This window comes from Oncorhynchus tshawytscha, linkage group LG23 (assembly GCF_018296145.1).
Source record: "Oncorhynchus tshawytscha isolate Ot180627B linkage group LG23, Otsh_v2.0, whole genome shotgun sequence".
NCBI lineage: Eukaryota > Metazoa > Chordata > Actinopteri > Salmoniformes > Salmonidae > Oncorhynchus > Oncorhynchus tshawytscha.
Genome location: NC_056451.1, coordinates 25,485,139 through 25,504,550, shown reverse-complemented (window position 1 = coordinate 25,504,550; position 19,412 = coordinate 25,485,139). Strand labels below are relative to the sequence as shown.

The window sequence follows — 19,412 nt, the reverse complement described above, 5'->3', positions numbered from 1 at the left end:
AGAGAAATACAGAGATATCTGCAGTAGAGGTACCACAGACAGATAAATACAGAGAGATCTACAGTAGAGGTACCACAGACAGAGAAATACAGAGATGTCTACTGTAGAGATACCACAGACAGATAGAGAAATACAGAGAGATCTACAGCATAGCTACCCACAGAGAGATGGAGAAATACAGAGATATCTATAGGAGAGGAGGGGGAAGGAGGGCTGAGACTGCATGAATAACATCAGTTCCACTTCAGATTGACACAGAGATTATTGTTTATTTTACAGATTCAGAACGGGACCCATTCAGACGAAGTGAAAAGCATGTTTTACAAAGTTCAGAAAGTATTGGATTCTTATGGTAAAACTATTTCTAACATGGATACATTTACATACATACTGTATAACAATACTGTATAACAATCCCTTACCATTAGGCACTATTGTATTAATGAATGACAATGTGAGGAGTGTTAGCCCGAACCATGTATGTCAAGGTGATCTCTGTTCAATGTCAAAGAGGGGATACTGTAGCTCTTACAGCCAACACAGTTCCTGTGTCCCATGTCCATCAAGTTCTGTCTCACTCTTTCTCTGTCTCAGTCTTTCCATCTTGAGAGCTCAAGGTGCATATACTGTACCTGTAAAGTGACTACATTACCCATAGTCCTCCTCTGTTCTCTTTAGCCCCACCCATCACTTATTAACAGGGCGAATCAGCTCTTTCCCTCTCCATGGCCTCCTCCATCTCATCCATCTCTCTTTCACAGTCCTCACAGCCCTCTGGCCCACATCCTCCTAGCAACACAAGAGTTGGGACATCCCCGTTCCCCACCCCCATCACAGTTCCGTCAGGCGCCCACGCCACGTCAATCATCCCGTCTGGGCACTGCAATAGGCCGCTGACAGAGTAGAGCCCGCCCCCGGGGACCACCTCATCGTATGGAGGGGCGTGGCTGGCGGCGCGGGTCTCCTCCAATCGGAGCCTCTGTTTGTGGCGCAGCTCGATGATGGTCTTGGTGTAAGAGTTGAGGGTGAAGACTGCAGCTCCCATACAACAGCTGAAGGAGATCCACGCCAGGCTGAGGAGAGACCACAGAGAGAGGGGGAGGGGTCATTAGAGAGCGAGGGCTATGAAAGAAGTGTCCCTACTATTCACTACTAAGAGTGTGAATGAATACCCACGCGAATGACCAGCCGTAGTCCCAGGTCTGAGGCCTCCAGTCTTTAGGGCCAACGATGACAGTCATCTGGAACACTGTGGTGTACATCATGTGGGCCACCATCCCCATCAGACCTGGAAGGGAGAGAGAAAAGCATTGATTTACTGTTTCATTGATTCTTTAACTGAACATCTCGGCTAGAGGATGGGAGGCAGACCGAGATAAAGAGGTGAAGTCTGGAGATGTAAAGAAGGATATGAACAAGAGAAGTGCTTCATACAGTAAAGACAGGGGAGGGGGAGGTGAGGGAAGGAGGGGGAGGTGAGGGAGGGAGGGAGGGAGGTGAGGGAGGGAGGGAGGTGAGGGAGGGAGGGAGGGAGGGAAGGAGGGGGAGGTGAGGGAGGGAGGTGAGGGAGGGAGGGAGGGGAGGGGGAGGGAGGGAGGGAGGGGGAGTGAGGGAGGGAGGTGAGGGAGGGAGGGAGGGAGGGAGGGGGAGGTGAGGGAGGGAGGGTGGAGGTGAGGGAGGGAGGGAGGTGAGGGAGGGGAGGGAGGGAGGGGAGGGGAGGGAGGGAGGGAGGGGAGGGGGAGGAGGGAGGGAGGGGAGGGGAGGGAGGGAGGGAGGGAGGGAGGGAGGAGGGAGGGAGGGAGGGAGGGAGGGAGGGAGGGAGGGAGGGAGGGAGGGAGGGGGAGGGAGGGAGGGAGGGGGGGGGAGGGGGGGAGGGGAGGGGGGGGGGGGAGGGAGGGGAGGGGAGGGGAGGGGAGGGGAGGGGGGAGGTGAGGGAGGGAGTAGAGGCATTACCTGACAGTACGGTGCAGATGGCAGCATAGGCGTTGATTTTGAGAGCGTGTATCTCCTTATGGGAACACAACAACTCCAACCACATCAACAGAAAGCCCATTCCCAATAGACCGATGTAAGTGAACTCAGATATCACCGATAGCCATAACACACCTGGAGACACACACACATCTGTTTTACTATCCTTGTTGGGACCAAGCAATTGATTCCCATTCAAAATCCTATTATCCCTAAGCCCTAACCCTAACCTCAACCCTCTAACCCTAATTGTAACCCTAAACCTAACCCCTGAGCCTAAAATAGTATGTTTCCTTGTCCCCACATGTTCGAACTTCCCCACTTCTGGTCCCCACAAGGATAATAAAACCAAACACACACACACTGTATCAATGGGAGGCCCTCAAAATAACATAATGCAAAACTAGACACCACAGGCAGAGAGAGAGAGAGAGAGAGAGAGAGAGAGAGAGAGAGAGAGAGAGAGAGAGAACACACCTTGTGTTTCACCAGGAGTCAGCTCAATAAAGCTGCGACACTTCTCACCTGGAGGAAAGATTTAGAACAATATTAGCGGTTTGCAACTTTTTGTGAGAGAGAAAAGTAAAGTGTGTTGTAGCCTTTCTCACCATCAACATGTTTCTCACAGCTCTCCCAGAAGCCAGTGTGGAAGTATCTGAAGGTGTACTTGTCCTCTCCTGTCTCCCAGATGTAGTGGACAGCATTGTCCAGCTGTCTCTGGCGGATCTTAGCCAGTTCATCTCTCCTCTGGGGAGACAGGGTTCTGTTGTATGGGTTCTGAGTAGGGCTCTCTGGGGAGAGTAGAATATTATATTTCCTCTGGGGGGACAGGGTTCTGTTGTATGGGTTCTGAGTTGGGCTCTCTGGGGGACAGTAGAATATTATATTTCCTCTTGGGGGGCAGGGTTCTGAGTTGGGCTCTCTGGGGGACAGTAGAATATTATCTTGGTATCCATCTGATGACAGTGGGACTGTATCTTTCTGTTCACCTCTCTTAACTTCCTGTGCCATATTTGTTCCACACAACACATACCTGAACATTCTGAGTAAAACCCTTCTTTCTCTTATCCTTTCTAAGTGACCCACTGGGCACACACTGGTTGAATCAACATTGTTTCCACGTCATTTCAAATAAATGAAATAGACGTTGAATTGACGTTAATGCCCAGTAGGGATTGATTAAAATCGCATCCCATTTCTTGTGAATGACACTAGGTCAGCTTGTTGCTCCTACCTCTGTAGTAAAACTCACATTGGATGTAACCCCTCTAAATGGATTTACTCCCAAATCTATTCCCCATTGTCTACAACACTAAGGTATTTATAACATAACTCAGACAGGATCAACCACCTGTGTTACTAAGTGTGTGTCAGGTGAGCCTCCTGCTGTGGTTAGCGTGGGTATCAGGTGAGCCTCCTGCTGTGGTTAGCGTGTGTATCAGGTGAGCCTCCTGCTGTGGTTAGCGTGGGTATCAGGTGAGCCTCCTGCTGTGGTTAGCGTGTGTATCAGGTGAGCCTCCTGCTGTGGTTAGCGTGTGTATCAGGTGAGCCTCCTGCTGTGGTTAGCGTGTGTATCAGGTGAGCCTCCTGCTGTGGTTAGTGGTGCTACAGTACGTACTGACCACTACAACTCTCTAACTGGATTAATGTATGGAGTTATAAAGTGTTAATCTCAATCTCACTGGATTATACACAATACAGACCAGGGAGCAGAGAGGACAGAACAAAACCCCAGGATTCATCTGCATTCCTCACACACAGCAGATTACAGCTCAGAGCAAAGTTGTTTTCAATGAGGGATGTGGAGCCAGGTTTGAAAGGTTAGATGAAATATGTACAGTATCATAAACCTTTGGAGAATAGGGGAAGAGGCCACATAAGTGGCCAGAACGTACTGCTGGGATGATCAACTGACTTCATTGAAAACAGTTGATTTGGAGTAAAAAAAAATCAGACTGGCATCTTTTGGGTGTTTGGTCATTTGGGAGCACTTGGATGAGGGTTGTGATGGGATTTCAACCCAAGTGGGCATGAAGAGCAAGGCAGAATGACACCAAACACACACACACACAAGCATGCACACATACAGAAGACACTTTCTCTCTCACACACACACACACAGTCAGAAGACAGCATGTTATAAATGGCTGGCAGATGTCACCATGGTGTTACAGTTGTGTAATTCTTGTGAAACACTGCCCTTCTACTTGTCTAACACTTAGATGGGTACTTGAACCAAATGAATGCAGTTTAGACTCCCTTGTACATCCAAATGTTTAGATAATAGCTTAGGGCTGGTAGGATCCGTAGGGCTGACTAGTGATGACAGTAACAGGATATACATATGATCACAGTGAGGGGTGGGTCAATAAGTTAGGGTGACACTGGGTGTGTTGAGAGTGCCACAGGAAATGACATCACAATTACACAGGTAACAGTTACGTGCGTGGCATACCTGTGGTGTAGGGTTCACTGTTGTTCTGCCCACAGTTCCTCATCTTGACTGGAGACAGGCAGAGAGGCTTGACCACCTTGTGAGTCCCTTCACACCAGTAGGAGGTGCAGAGAGCCAGGATGGACAGGGCCAGAGCCAGAGTGGTCAGGGTCAGGGACAGCAGGGAGCGGGACCGACGAGACATGTTCTCCAACATGGCCACACTGGGAGGAGGGGAGAGGGTAAGAGAAGGTCAAGAAGGAGGGATAGGGCGGGAGGAGAGGAAGTGTGTAGAGACTCAGGGCAGGGGAAGGAGAAGAAGAGGATGAAGAAAGACAGATGGACAAACAGAGGAAGATGGGATATAAGTATCAAAAGCAGTATGTGAGGATGAAGTTGTTGTTGGTGATGTAGAGGATGATGAAGAAGATGATGACAGTTCTGGTGATAGATTGAAATCAGTGAAAGAGAGTTTCAAAAAGAAAGAACAGAGTAAAAAAACAAGAGAAGATAAAAACAATGTAGAGAAAAGATTAGAAAATGGGGACAAAGGGAAAGCAAGAATAGAGAGAGAAGGTGAAAGAGAGAGAGTCGGATAAGATTCTGTCAAGTTAAAAGAGGGATGGAAAATAAGAGATGGACAGAATGGACAAATGAACAGAGGAGAGGGGTCACACCAGGAGAAAAGAAAGGGATGGTAGGAGGACATGTCTGTCCAACCAGGACTGAAGGTTTATGCTGTAATAGATTCCTAGGGCTCTTCACTCTAACCATTCAACAGTAATGGGAGTCAATAGATCACTAGTCCCTAGCCGCCTTTCATCATAAACCTTAGAGAGCTATCGGATACGCTATCTAGATCTCTGTCGCCTAACTTTTCACTCTAGTCCTACAGTGAGTTTTGATCATACAGAGTTGATACAGATACTATCAGATCCAGCCGTAAAACGTATCATCAAATGGAGAGATTATTGGAATACATTTTGCTTTGGCGTACAAGTGTTTTCCGTATGATCACATCTTAGGGCAGATACAGTATATCTTACTCACAGTAATGCTCAGGGTGACGGGTCGTACAAGTCCAAGAGTTCACTGTGTGTTTGCATATGGTTCTGGAGGTATTAGTAATCCATAACGTTCTGTGACCTGCACCCCGTTATTAACTTTCTACTTCCTGATTAAGAGGTTCTGGCCTGCCTCTACCTCTCACGGCATCCTCCTCACGACTTAAAGTAGAGGAGGAAAAAGATGGAAGGAATAAAATGTAGATTACTTTTTTTGATGAAATCATTAGTTAAACCTCTGATCTAAATCATTTTTCTGGTAATCCATGTTAATCTGCTCTAATCTGTTTGTGTTAGGTGTGTTAGAGTGTGAAACCCACTCTGGCTCTCTCTCCTGGTCTCTCTCTCACACTGTTTGCGATCCCTGCAATGTTAACACAGGACAGATTAACCAGTTAGTATGACTGCCAATCACTGTAATATCACTAGAATCTTCAAGTCAGTCTCAGTGGGAAGTATGGGTGCTGAGTGTGCTGCAGGACCCCGTGAAAAATCAGAATTAAAAAAAAGTTGAATGAAATAGTCCACTAATACAGAACTAGAAAAACTAGTACTGACATAGCCGCCTGTAACGCAGGCAAAAACCCGCACCCCCAAACTACTTTCTGCAGCTATGTCTGGTGAAAAACGTTTCAGATTTGCAGGTATTGTTTACATAGGCCATTATATTCAGGTTTAATACCCAACACAGTCTGCAGCAGTCAATAAACTGAAATCCATTGGCATAACAAATGGGCAATGAATCAACAGTAAACTGAAATCCATTGGCATAACAAATGGGCAATGAATCAACAGTAAACTGAAAGCCATTGGCATAACAAATGGGCAATGAAACAACAGTAAACTGAAATCCATTGGCATAACAGATGGGAAAATGAATCAACAGTAAACTGAAATCCATTGGCATAACAAATGGGCAATGAATCAACAATAAACTGAAATCCATTGGCATAACAAATGGGCAAAGAATCAACAATAAAAAATGCTAAACACAAAATGACCTACAGTACGTTAAAAACCCAGTGCCATTTCACTATACCTGCATTTCGCTACACCCACAATAACATCTGCTAAAAATGTGTATGAGACCAATAAAATGTGATTTTCCCTATAATCCTCAGTTACCAACAGCAACATTCTCTTTCAGTCATTTCAGTTGCAATTTTTGTATTTTTTAAAGGAAGGACTGGACAGTACAAGATATATAAACAACTATACAGAACGCATCAGGAAGTACATCATTCTTTTCTCCATGCCAAACTCTTAACAGCTTATTCAGTTCTAAGAACTACTAATTCTTAGCCTGAAATTTGGCACCAAATCAAAACTGCATCGTTGCCTCACTACAGAAGAAGCAGAGGTCTATTTTGAGACAACATCCATCACTACAATGCAATCTTTCTACTGCCGTCTTTTATTTTCCTCCATCACAATCTTTCCTTCCTATCCTCCTTCATATTTTTCATCGGCCCTCTCCGATATGCTGAGGCATTCATGTTGACCAAGCAATAACTTTGCACACATTTTTTGGTATTTTTGTCATCCCTGGTTTAACCCAAGTACTCTGCACTACTCCGCTCTCTAATACCCCTTTGTCAGAATGATCAGTTATGACCCTTACCTCTCCAGCCAGATGCTCCTCTCTCTCTTTATCCTCCTTTCCCACTCTCTCTCATGCTCCAGGACAAATGTGAGTCCCCCGCCACACTCCTCCTTTTTCTGTCTTTCTTGGGAATTTGTGTCACAGACCCATCCCAAATCCATGTAATCCCTCTAAGTCCATCTGTTACTGTACTTTCTCCCATATCAGTCTCCCTCCCTCCCTCCCTCCCTAGTACCCCCTATACTTTCTTGACTAACCTCAACTCAACTTTCACCCACTCTTGGCACCATCCCATGTCATTACAGTGTTTGTGTTTGAATTGTTGCACTCATCTCAATCGGTGTGGGGTTATATTTAGTGTAAGTATCCTAGCCGGACAGGTTATGCCCCCTGTGCAAAGCCAAATCCTGACATTTTCCTATTAATGTCTATAATTGTCTGGAGACAACACAGGGGACAGAGTGGGTTTACTTTATATAGTCACAATTTATTTACATTGGGTTATGTACAGCAAAACAAACAAGAAATTAGCAATGACAACATTGGTTTAGGCAAGGAAGGAGTATAAACAATATTGTGTGTGTATGCGTTTGAACTGAAAAGGGCTACAAACTGTTAACCCCAGGCTTGAGATTTACAGTAATGTAGAACAAGCTTCCCATCGCTGCCAAAACACTGAAAAACACAGAGGGTAAGAGTTACTCTTTTAGAAGAATAGGAAAGGGAGCACAAAACATCAGCTGAAGTATTTAGCGGGTATTTAATAGGGACGGTCAAGGCCATGGTTCAAGAGGGGGTCAAGTGGACACTACCACCCTGACCCTTAGATCAGGAGAACTGTGCCTGATAAACCTTTAGCCTTTACCCCAGCGTTAACAGGTCTGAACAGAATTAGATAGTAAGTCGTATGTGATGCTGGCTCTGTCATACAGGCTTGCAATGAGAATAGTGGAGCTTCTGCCAAACATCTATACAGTTCCTTCTGATCTGTAAACACTGAAGGGGTAGCCTTGGGCTAGAGGATATTTTGTAACCAAATTCTCAGAATTACCTCACAGATTTTCTCACACAGTCATGTGCATGCTATTACAGACACCTTAATGCATACTTTCAAAATTATATTATGAGCTAAAAATAAAACAAAAACATTTTCCGTGTTACTAGCCTCTCAATGGCTAATACATAGCATCAGCAATCCAGGGTTTATATACATCCTTGGTGAATAATCCAGGCCTGTATTGACATAACACATACAGTAGTGTACTGGCCCCAGGGAACAGTAGTCACTGTGAAGATAAGAACAGCTCCATCTCACAGGGAACTGCTCACTTAGACCTCCCTCCGGTGGTCAACTAACTTACCACAGGACAAATAGATAACAGAAAAACTGCATTTCCCAAGGCCTCCAGAAATGATTTCAAATGAAAAGTACTCACTTCAAACAGGACTCCTACTTCCTGATCAGGCGAGGGAGAGAATGACTGGTTGACGTAAATGAACTGTGTAGAGAGAGATTTTTTAAAATAGTTTATTATCTATTTCACTTGCCAATAAAGCCAATTGTGTGTGTGTGTGTGGATGAGAGCAATGGGTGTTTAGAATCATTGAACAAGCTGACGCACTATAGTCCCAGATCAAAGGCCACAGTGGGTGCATATCAAGGGGCCAGGATGCTTTCTCCAGTTCATACCTCAGTCACAGACAGAAGGGGTAGTCCAGACATGTCACAGGGGCTATAAAGCTGAAGCATCCGTTAAGAACGGTCAGACAGGGAATTGGTTCCAATCGTTTTTCCACAAGTCATTTCTCTTAGGGGATTTTTAGAAACACTTAAATGAAGGGCTGCGTTTCATGTAGACTTACCCTGGCATGACGCTTTAATAACCATGTCAATATCTCTCAGACAAGGTTACTTTTATCAATATATTCACCTCTATTTATCCTCATATTCGAATATGCTAATTAGCATCAGACTAGGCACTCTGCAAGACTACAAATCCCAGCACACTTCTGCACGTCATCTCTAGCTGGCACCTTTGCTAACAGGTACATTTAAAAAAATGTTGCCAATTTATTAATTACAACATTTAGCTAACATTAGATGGTTAAGAATCTCTGGATTAACTTTTGCCTCAATTCAGGATTTGTAGTTCTTTATAATAGCCACATTAGCAGATAATTAGCATTTCATTTGTTGGGGGGTAAATACAGGCAAATATATTGATAAAAGTCACCATGTCTGAGAGAAGTTTACACGGTTATCAAAACGTCACACCAGAGTAAACCTACACAAAACACAGCCTTTATTTTAAGAGTTTCTAAACTCCCCTATGGGAAAAATGAATGGTGGAAAAACAATTGGAACCATTTCCCTGTTTGACCGCTAGGTTTTATGGGTATAATGACTCATACTGTGATACTCTATAGGATCGTGCTAGGCTTTATTTATTCCCACTGTAAAATGACACAGATGAACAATCTTAGGTTAGTTCTAAACATATCTTTGCCTCATTGGTGCATATACCAGAGGTATCACCTGGTATCACCAGAGACAACTATTGAGAAGCACGCACAGAATAACTCACCAGCTGTTCATTGGCCTCCATCTTGAGGAATCGAGAGATGAATTGAGAGAGTGATTGCACGGTCCTCCCTTTCTCTACAGACCATTTCTTTGTCTTCATGATGGGGGTGTCTCCTACTGCCTTCAACAACACATCAACTTGCGAGAGGAGGATGAAGGGAGAATGAGAGAGAGACAGAATACATGTATATTTTGCATAGCATAACAATAGACTGCTAGATTAAAGTTAATGCCCTGATCTGTGTTATCAAATCAAATTTTATTGGTCACATACACATGGTTAGCAGATGTTATTGCGAGTGTAGCGAAATGCTTGTGCATCTAGTTGACAGTGCAGCAATATCTAACATGTAATCTAACAATTCCACAAGAATGACCTAATAGACACAAATCTAAGTAAAGTAAAGGAATGGAGTAAGAATATATACATATAAATACATGGATGGGCAATGAAAGAGTGGCATAGGCAAGATGCAATAGATGGTATAAAATACAATATATACATTTAAGATGAGTGATGTAAGATATGTAAACATTATTAAAGTGGCATTATTAAAGCGACTAGTGATCGATGTATTAGCTACATAACCTAATTTTGCAACCTAAACTATCATAGGTTTCCAGCTATGTTATAGTCAGCTGGAAAAATAGTTAGATCTTGGACTGTGAAATCATTATAGCCATGACACAGACCGTAACGTCTGAACATTGATTTTGGCATGTTCAATGTTTGATGCAGTAAGAAATAAAAAATAATGTCTCAGCCCTAAAAAAAAACATTTTGTTATGTGTTAAATTATGAGGTAAAAATAGTTTGAAATGCAAGCTAAACGTGAACCATTCAGCCAGCGCCCGCCCTACTTAAAATGTATGAACATCCCTGACCATCGATTTTCTGTTTACAAAATTGTTTCAATTGTATTGACTGAGACAACCGTCAATCGACCTCTTCCGGGTCACGTTTGCTTGTAAACAGAAAGCACGATATCTTACTGTAAATTTAACTGTGAGTCAAACAGTCGCTCATAATTTACTTTTTTTCTTCTCGTCTGCCGTCCCCAAGTCTTCCGTAGGCTGTTGTGGGGTTGAAGGCTCATCTTTTTGCGTTTCTGTAGGAGACTCTGCGTTGTCAGACATCCTCAGCAGTCCTTATCATGAGTGTGTGCACTAGAGTCTGACGCGCACTCGTTATGGGGAAAACGCTGCATGCTATTTGCCGAAACCAATGTCAATGCGTCTCATTCGATTGGTGTATTTGATGTTGGGGCGTTTTAGTGTAATTTGTGAACAGTGGTCGTAGTAGAAAGTTGATCTCGTGGTTTTTCCATCTATTCATGAATTATTGAGGTGTGCTGTGCATGCAATTATCGCTGTCTTTGTTTAGCCAATATATTTTACAGCTTGATCTAGCAATCAATGTCTAATTCTATGACAGTCTCGGTATTTTATTTCATATGCTGAATGTTGGCTGTGTACTGTATGTGTAACCTCATTTACTCTGTCATAAATCTCAAATGTTCCTAGATTTTGCTAATAAGGAGGGGGTGTCAGCTGTCCGGTAGCTGTAGAAAGTTGGACCTTCAAGTTCAACCATTCCACATGTCAACAGTGCGTTTGATCCTTTTGCCTTTTCTTTACCAATTTAATGCTTATTTACTGTCTTTTGATAGGCATTCCTGGACATGCATTCCTTTAAAATTGACATTCATTGAAAACATTACAGTGAAATATCCAAATCTGCAATATCTAACGTAACGTAAACTCGTACATCGCCTTGGTCCGTACAATTGCCCTTATTTTAGCGCCCCAAAACATAATACTTCCAGATCAACTGTAATGTCAATACCAGTGTAAAGCACAATTTCTCCCCATTCCAACAGAATCAATTATATGACATAAACGCTGCCCGTTTCTGCATAATTCAAACAGGCAATGAGCCCGTCGGGTCTTTTTAAAGATGGCGGGTGGGGATGCGAAACTAATGCGTGATAGTGAAAAGGAGAGATGTTGTGTGGAAAAATAGCTTTTTTTTTCACCCGATCTGTCCAACGTATCACCTTATGTAAATAAAACACTATAAAGAGAGAATGATGATCGCATGCAATGAAGACGCAAAAAATGACACATACCGGCCAGGTATGGCCTCCCGGGTGGCGCAGTGCTCTAGGGCACTGCATCGCAGTGCTGCTGTGCTAGCTGTGCCACCAGAGACTCCGGGTTCGCGCCTGTGAGGCCCATGGGGCGACACACAATTGGCCTAGCGTTGTCCGGGTTAGGGAGGGTATTTGCCGGTAGGGATATCCTTGTCTCATCGCGCTCCAGCGACTCCTGTGGTGGGCTGGCCGCGCTAACCAGGTGCACGGTGTTTCCTCCGACACACATTGGTGCGGCTGGCTTCCAGGTTGGATGTGCTCTGTGTTAAGAAGTGCAGCTTGGTTGGGTTGTGTCTCGGAGGACGCATGGCTTTCGACCTTCGTCTCTCCCAAGCCCGTACAGGAGTTGTAGCGATGATACAAGATAGTAACTACTAACAATTGGGGAGAAAAGAGGGTAAAAAAAAGAGACTTACCCCGTCACCGTTCAGTTCTTGTTTTTAAAGGATGACACCTGGTGGAGAGAGATTGTAAGACAAAAATAGTTGCTTTATGCGGCATGACACGTCTAGATGTAACGGAGGGTCCGTTTTTTCAACTTTTCTCCAATACTATAGAGCTATTACCATGTCGATCAACGCTTGAATAGAAACCTAGTTCACACCGCCGATTTTGAAGTCAACACAGTCGCTACAGTCCCATTAGTTTAATTTGTAGCCTCGTTTGAATGTTGCTTTTGCGCACATTTATACGGAATGGGGTGAGTTTACGTTATGTGTACAAGGTTGACATCATACGAATTCCCTATGAGCATGCCCACTGTATACATACAAATACAGCATGACATTGAAATAATTACATGCATTGAATACTCTTGTTGTCTCGTCTGTGTCTTGAGTTGAATAAACACATGTTGAGAGTTGAGAACATGATTTTGCTGTCACAAATGTCTGTCACAGTCCTCTGAATCTGATCCATTGAGCACCCTTTTGATGTAGTACTTCTTCTAGACTATTCTATTCTCTCCATTTTCTCGCTACATATTGTTCTCTCAGTGGCAAGGATTGGCAGACTGTCAACAAAGGGCTCAGTACTCTTACTGTGTGACATGCAGGAGAAGTTCAGACCCAACATCTTCCAGTTCACCAACATGGTCAGCAACGCAGCCAGACTGCTACAGGTACACACACACACACACACACATACACACGCACGCACGCACACACACACCCCTCACACACACACACCCCTCACACACACACACACACACACACACACACACACACACACACACACACACACACACACACACACACACACACACACACACACTAACAGCTCATTACAAGTTAAAGTCTGTTGCCACCCACATAGCAGCCAATACAAATTCAAGGTGTCTCACCCCCCCACCCCAGGCACCCCATGTTCTGGGCATCCCCCCCATAGTGACAGAGCCCTAAAGGCCTGGGTCCCACGGTGCCTGAGCTGGGAGCTTGGGATCTGACAGCCCACGCTAAGACCAAGTTCACCATGATGATAGAGCCAGTGGAGAAGGAGCTCAAAGCCCTGGGAGATCCCAAGATAGCCATCCTCTGTGATCAGTTTTCCCTACCCTACCTGAATCTGGAGCCTTGTTCAGACTGACCCTTGGGAACAAGTTCATAATTAATTGAGTTTACTGTAAATAGGGCTTATCTATCTGTTCTTCTCCCACTAATTAGTGCACAACCTTTGACCTGCTGGAGAAGGGTATGGAGGTCCATATTGTGGCTGATGCCGTCTCGTCCAGAAGGTACTACTGTGTTCCCTACTATTTCTCACAAATATGACAATACTGTTTTTCTTCAATGACATAATATGACGCTCACATTTTCACTGGTTAACCATTTCTGGTGCTGAGATATTCTTTTCCCTTCTCTATTTCCATCTCCAGTCAGACAGACCGGTTGTTTGCCCTGTCCCGGTTGAGGCAGAGTGGAGCCTTCCTGACCACCACAGAGGCCGTCCTACTACAGCATGTGCAAGATGCCAAACACCCCAACTTTAGAGAGGTACTGTACCATGTGACCTCCACCTTTCAGAACACACACAATGCCTATTGTCTTATCTGTTAGTGTTGTGATTACACTCAGCCTGTTACATGGTAATTACATAGGTTATTACACAAGTCGTTAGTCTTGTGTCCAGCAGTGGATGAATCTGGAATGTTCATGTGATGGTGTTTCCTCCCATAGATCCAGAAGCTGTTGGTCCAGCCGTCCCCTGACACAGCCTTGCTGGCCTTCTTCAGCTCTCTGTAGAGAAGACAAGCTCCTTCTTGTTGTCTGTGAAATCATCTGAAACACTGTGTGTACACAAGTATGGAAATAAACCCATGCTGCTGTTTTCCATGCTGACTGCTGAATGTTGATCATCTTTGAAATGGGGGGTAAATGGAGAAGGGAGTGTATATAGGAGCCATTTGATGACATCATATTACTGTTGTGAGTTTTGCTTTGCTCTGTGTATGCTGGTAGGCTTACATCTTTCCTACTCCAAATCACATTTTATTTGTCACTTGCTTGGTAAATAACAGGTATAGACTAATAGTGAAATGTTTTCTTAAGGGCCCTTCCCAACAATGCAGAGATCTTTTGTTGTTGAAATAGTAGAACAATAATAACAAAAGGTAATACAGTTTTTTTTCGATTGCTAAACGACAGTGGGCACAACTGGAGTCACATGTGCAAAACTCTAACTACAGTCTGCACTACCAACAGTCACCTGAGCTAAACAGTTCACATCACCTGCAAAACTCATTCCAAGCAACACAACTCTTAACACATGGCTCAAAACACGCTCAGTGCAGCCAAACACTATGCACAAACCTCACTGAGATAACACACACTGTCACTCAGAACACACTGAGAGTGTTACGGTTTTCTAGTGGTGATGAAGGAGAGTCGGACCAAACTGCAGCGTGTCGATTGAGATTCATGTTTAATCAAACAAAGAAACACGAACACTACACAAAACAATAAACGTAATCGAAACCGAAACAGCCTATCTAGTGCAAACTAACCGAGAGTACACATAGGACACTCAGGACAATCACCCACGACAAACTCAAAGAATATGGCTGCCTAAATATGGTTCCCAATCAGAGACAACGATAAGCACCTGCCTCTGATTGAGAACCACTCCAGACAGCCATAGACCTTGCTAGATAACCCACTAAGCTACAATCCCAATACCACCACCAAAACCCCAAGACAAACACACCACAATTACAAAAACCCCATGCCACACCCTGGCCTGACCAAATACATAAAGATAAACACAAAATACTTTGACCAGGGCGTGACAGAACCCCCCCCCTAAGGTGCGGACTCCCGAACGCACCTCAAAACAATAGGGAGGGTCCGGGTGGGCGTCTGTCCATGGTGGCGGCTCCGGCGCGGGACGTGGACCCCACTCAGTTAATGTCTTAGTCCCCTCTCCTTTCGTCCCTGGATAGTACACCCTTGCCGCTGACCATGGCCTAGTAGTCCTCACCCAGAACCCCACTGGACTGAGGAGCAGATCGGGACTGAAGGACAGCTCGGGACTGAGGGGAAGCTCGGGAGTGAGAGGAAGCTCGGGAGTGAGAGGAAGCTCAGGAGTGAGAGGAAGCTCAGGAGTGAGAGGAAGCTCAGGAGTGAGAGGAAGCTCAGGAGTGAGAGGAAGCTCAGGCAGGTAGATAGATCTACCAGATCCTGGCTGGCTGGTGGTTTCAGCAGATCCTGGCTGACTGGCAGATCCTGGTTGACTGGCAGATCTGGAAGAGTCTGGTTGACTGGCAGATCTGGAAGAGTCTGGCTGACTGGCAGATCTGGCGGCGCTGGGCAGACTGGCGGCGCTGGGCAGACTGGCGGCGCTGGGCAGACTGGCGGCGCTGGGCAGACTGGCGGCGCTGGGCAGACTGGCGGCGCTGGGGGCACTAGCTGCTCCATATAGGCTGACAGCTCTGGCGGCTTCTTACAGACTGACAGCTCTGGCGGCTCCGTGCTGACTGGCAGCTCCTTGCAGACTGACAGCTCCGTGCAGACTGGCAGCTCCTTGCAGACTGGCAGCTCCTTGCAGACTGGCAGCTCCATGCAGACTGGCTGCTCTATGCAGACTGACAGCTCTGGCTGCTTCATGCAGACTGACAGCTCTGGCTGCTCCATGTAGACTGGCTGCTTCATGCAGACTGGCAGCTCGGGCTGCTTCATGTAGACTGACAGCTCTGGCTGCTCCATGCAGACTGACATCTCTGGCTGCTCCATGTAGACTGGCTGCTTCATGCAGACTGGCAGCTCGGGCTGCTTCATGTAGACTGACAGCTCTGGCTGCGCTGAACAGGTGGGAGACTCCAGCAGTGCTGTAGAGGAGAAAGGCTCTGACAGCGCTGGAGAGGAGGGAGACTCCGGCAGCGCAGGAGAGGAGGAAGGCTCTGACTGCGCTAAACAGGCGGGAGAATCCAGCAGCGCTGTAGAGGAGAAAGACTCTGGCAGCGCTGGACAGGCGGGAGACTCCGGCAGCGCAGGAGAGGAGAAAGGCTCTGGCAGCGCTGGAGAAGAGGGAGCCCCCGTAAGGATGGGCCGGAGAGACAGCCTAGTGCGGGGGGCTGCCACCGGAGGACTGGTGCGTGGAGGTGGTGACGGATAGACCGGGCCGTGCAGGCGCACTGGAGCTCTTGAGCACCGAGCCTGCCCAACCTTACCTGGTTGAATGCTCTCGGTCGTCCTGCCAGTGCGGCGAGGTGGAATAGCCCGCACTGGGCTGTGCAGGCGAACTGGAGACACCGAGCGCAAGGCTGGTGCCATGTAAGCCGGCCCAAGGAGACGCACTGGGGACCAGATGCGTAGAGCTGGCTTCATGGCATTTGGCTCGACGCTCAATCTAGCCCGGCCGATACACGGAGCTGGAATATACCGAACCGGGCTGTGCACCCGCACTGGAGACACCGTGTGCTCCACAGCATAACACGGTGCCTGCCCGGTCTCTCTAGCCCCGGTAAGCACAGGGAGTTTGCGCAGGTCTCCTACCAGGCATAGCCATACTCCCTGTAAGCCCCCCAAGAAATTTTTGGGGCTGACTCTCGGGCTTCCATCCGCTCTGCCGTGCTAGCTCCTCATAATGCCTCCTCTCTGCTTTTGCTGGCTCCAGCTCGGCTTTGGGGCGACAATAATCTCCAGGCTGATCCCAGGGTCCTTTACCGTCCAGTACGTCCTCCCATGTCCATTTCTCCAGGTAGTGCAGCCTCTCCCACTGCAGCTGCTGCTCCTGCTGTTGCTGCCTCTGTTGCCTCTGTTGCCTCTGTTCCTGCTGCTCCTTTGGGCGGCTACACTCCCCTGGTTTAGCCCAGGGTCCTCTCCCGTCGAGGATTTCCTCCCATGTCCAGAAATCCTTATTTAGCATCTCCTTTTCGGCTTCTCCTGCCTGTTGACACGCCGCTTGGTCCGTTGGTGGTGGGTGATTCTGTTACGGTTTTCTAGTGGTGATGAAGGAGAGTCGGACCAAACTGCAGCGTGTCGATTGAGATTCATGTTTAATCAAACAAAGAAACACGAACACTACACAAAACAATAAACGTAATCAAAACCGAAACAGCCTATCTAGTGCAAACTAACCGAGAGTACACATAGGACACTCAGGACAATCACCCACGACAAGCTCAAAGAATATGGCTGCCTAAATATGGTTCCCAATCAGAGACAACGATAAGCACCTGCCTCTGATTGAGAACCACTCCAGACAGCCATAGACCTTGCTAGATAACCCACTAAGCTACAATCCCAATACCACCACCAAAACCCCAAGACAAACACACCACAATTACAAAAACCCCATGCCACACCCTGGCCTGACCAAATACATAAAGATAAACACAAAATACTTTGACCAGGGCGTGACAGAGAGTAAAAACACTAGCATCAAACACCAATACAGAAAATACAAACTTTTCATCTTTACAGTTTGAACAATTTCAGTGACTTCATACAAAGTAATATTTTCTTCAAAGAAAAGAGTGACATTCTTTCACATGATTTATTAAAATTTTTAGAACATAACAATTCCTTATTAAGGTAAATGAAAATTAGCAGTTTGCTTCAATAGTCTGTAGTAATTTACAGAATTACAGTAATGAGAAAAAAAAGGTAGAAACTAAAAGTACATACTGTAATTCGAACAAATAATTGAGGGGCTAATCCTGCCTCTCTCTAGCATCAGGCCACAGGTTTTCTTCAACATCACATCTAATGTTTTCTCTTGCCATGCACCTGGGGAAGAACCTTCTGGAGTGCCTTATCCATCCCTGGCAGTCCTCTGGACTCGTGTCCTCACATCCGGCACGCATGGCTTCCAAAAGAGACATTTGTTCATGTGGGTGGTGACCAAACACTTTCCACCTCCAGGCAGAGAAAAACTCCTCTATTGGGTTGAGGAAGGGTGAATATGCAGGCAGGTACAAAACCATAAATCTGTGATGTGCTGCAAACCAATCTGTGACAGCTGCAGAGTGGTGAAAAGCAACGTTATCGCAAACTATGACAAAAACTTGGGGGTTTCTTACTGGCTCCCCCTGTTCTGCTGGCACTAGCTGAGCATAGAGCTGTTCTAGGAAAGCTATAAGCCTTTCTGTGTTGTATGGGCCAATGAGTGGTGTGTTGAGAAGCAAACCATCATTGGCCATTGCAGCACACATGGTGATATTTCCCCCCCTTTGGCCTGGAACCTCCACAGTGGCCCTTTGACCTATAACATTCCTTCCTCTGCGCCGTGTTTTGGCAAGGTTAAATCCAGCTTCATCGATAAATACAAATGAATGTGGTCTTTCCAGTGCTTCCACCTCCATTACTCTCTGAAAAACAGTAAGTGCACAGTTACTGTAGAAATGCTAGTGTTTTTTTTTACTGTAAATATTTTGTATAGCTGTGTACGTAACCTCAGACGTCTTACCTGGACATATTGGTATCTTTGCTCTTTTACCCGTTCACTGTTTCTCTCGAACGGTACAGTGTATAACTGTTTCATTGTAACTTGGTGTTTCTTTAGGACTCAAGCAATAGTTGTTGTGCTAACAGAATTAACATTTTCAAATATATCATTATCAGCCAGCACTCTATCTTGAATCTCCCGCAGTTTTATTGTTACCATGTCAACAATAGCATTTTCCTGTGCATCTGAAAATATTTTTCCTCTTCCCCCTGTTGGGGGCAGCCTTTGGGTCCTGTTGTAAAAATATATTTTACAGTCAAACTTACTGTAATATATATCTGTGTAAATATTCTATAATTGCAATACAAAATAGATTCCTGTAATGTTTTCATTTACTGTAAGGATGTAACTCTCACCTGTTTGCATGATGGAAAATTCGCATTACAGATGCCACTGTGGATCTTTGCAGATTGGGTTGCACCCTCAACCCTGCCTCTCTCAATGAGAGACCATGGTTCACGACATGGTCTATAAGTGTAGCCCTTATTTCATCTGAAATAACAGCTCTTTGTCTTCTTTGTCTTCCTCCACGCATCCGCCCTCTCCCTGCCACCCTTCTCCCTCCACGAACCCATCTTCCTTGTTCCATTTCCAAAATGAGTCTTTCTGAGCTCTACCTATATATACTGTAATATGTGTGTGTGTTCACTAACAAGTCTAA

General features: G+C 45.6%; 3 protein-coding genes across 4 annotated transcripts; 1 reads left to right on the top strand and 2 right to left on the bottom strand.

Moving 5' to 3' along the window:
* Positions 1-249: 249 nt before the first annotated feature.
* LOC112240764 (germ cell-specific gene 1-like protein) lies at positions 250-7,263 on the bottom strand. Of its 2 annotated transcripts, XM_024409006.2 has the most exons (6): positions 4,427-7,263; positions 2,580-2,762; positions 2,449-2,496; positions 1,954-2,106; positions 1,177-1,288; positions 250-1,073 (listed from the first exon to the last, which is right to left on the bottom strand). In XM_024409006.2, exons 1-6 carry the CDS (start codon positions 4,620-4,622, stop codon positions 695-697), a joined length of 1,071 nt encoding a protein of 356 aa, XP_024264774.1. In that variant the 5' UTR covers positions 4,623-7,263; the 3' UTR covers positions 250-694. The 2 variants fall into 2 exon arrangements, with proteins under 2 accessions (XP_024264774.1, XP_024264773.1); XM_024409005.2 differs by lacking the exon at positions 4,427-7,263 and having other exon boundaries at positions 2,580-4,411.
* A 275-nt stretch (positions 7,264-7,538) lies between these two features.
* On the bottom strand, positions 7,539-10,851 carry LOC112240763 (ubiquitin-like protein ATG12). Its single transcript, XM_024409004.2, has 4 exons — positions 10,691-10,851; positions 9,658-9,794; positions 8,509-8,571; positions 7,539-7,747 (listed from the first exon to the last, which is right to left on the bottom strand). The coding sequence occupies exons 1-4, from the start codon at positions 10,791-10,793 to the stop codon at positions 7,688-7,690; spliced, it is 363 nt and encodes a 120-aa protein (XP_024264772.1). The 5' UTR covers positions 10,794-10,851; the 3' UTR covers positions 7,539-7,687.
* Positions 10,852-10,959: 108 nt separating this feature from the next.
* LOC112240762 (isochorismatase domain-containing protein 2-like) lies at positions 10,960-14,139 on the top strand. The gene is made up of 5 exons (XM_042305021.1): positions 10,960-11,264; positions 12,805-12,929; positions 13,471-13,541; positions 13,683-13,800; positions 13,984-14,139. Coding segments are annotated over exons 1-5 (381 nt in total). The 5' UTR covers positions 10,960-11,263; the 3' UTR covers positions 14,050-14,139.
* The last annotated feature ends 5,273 nt before the right edge of the window (positions 14,140-19,412 follow it).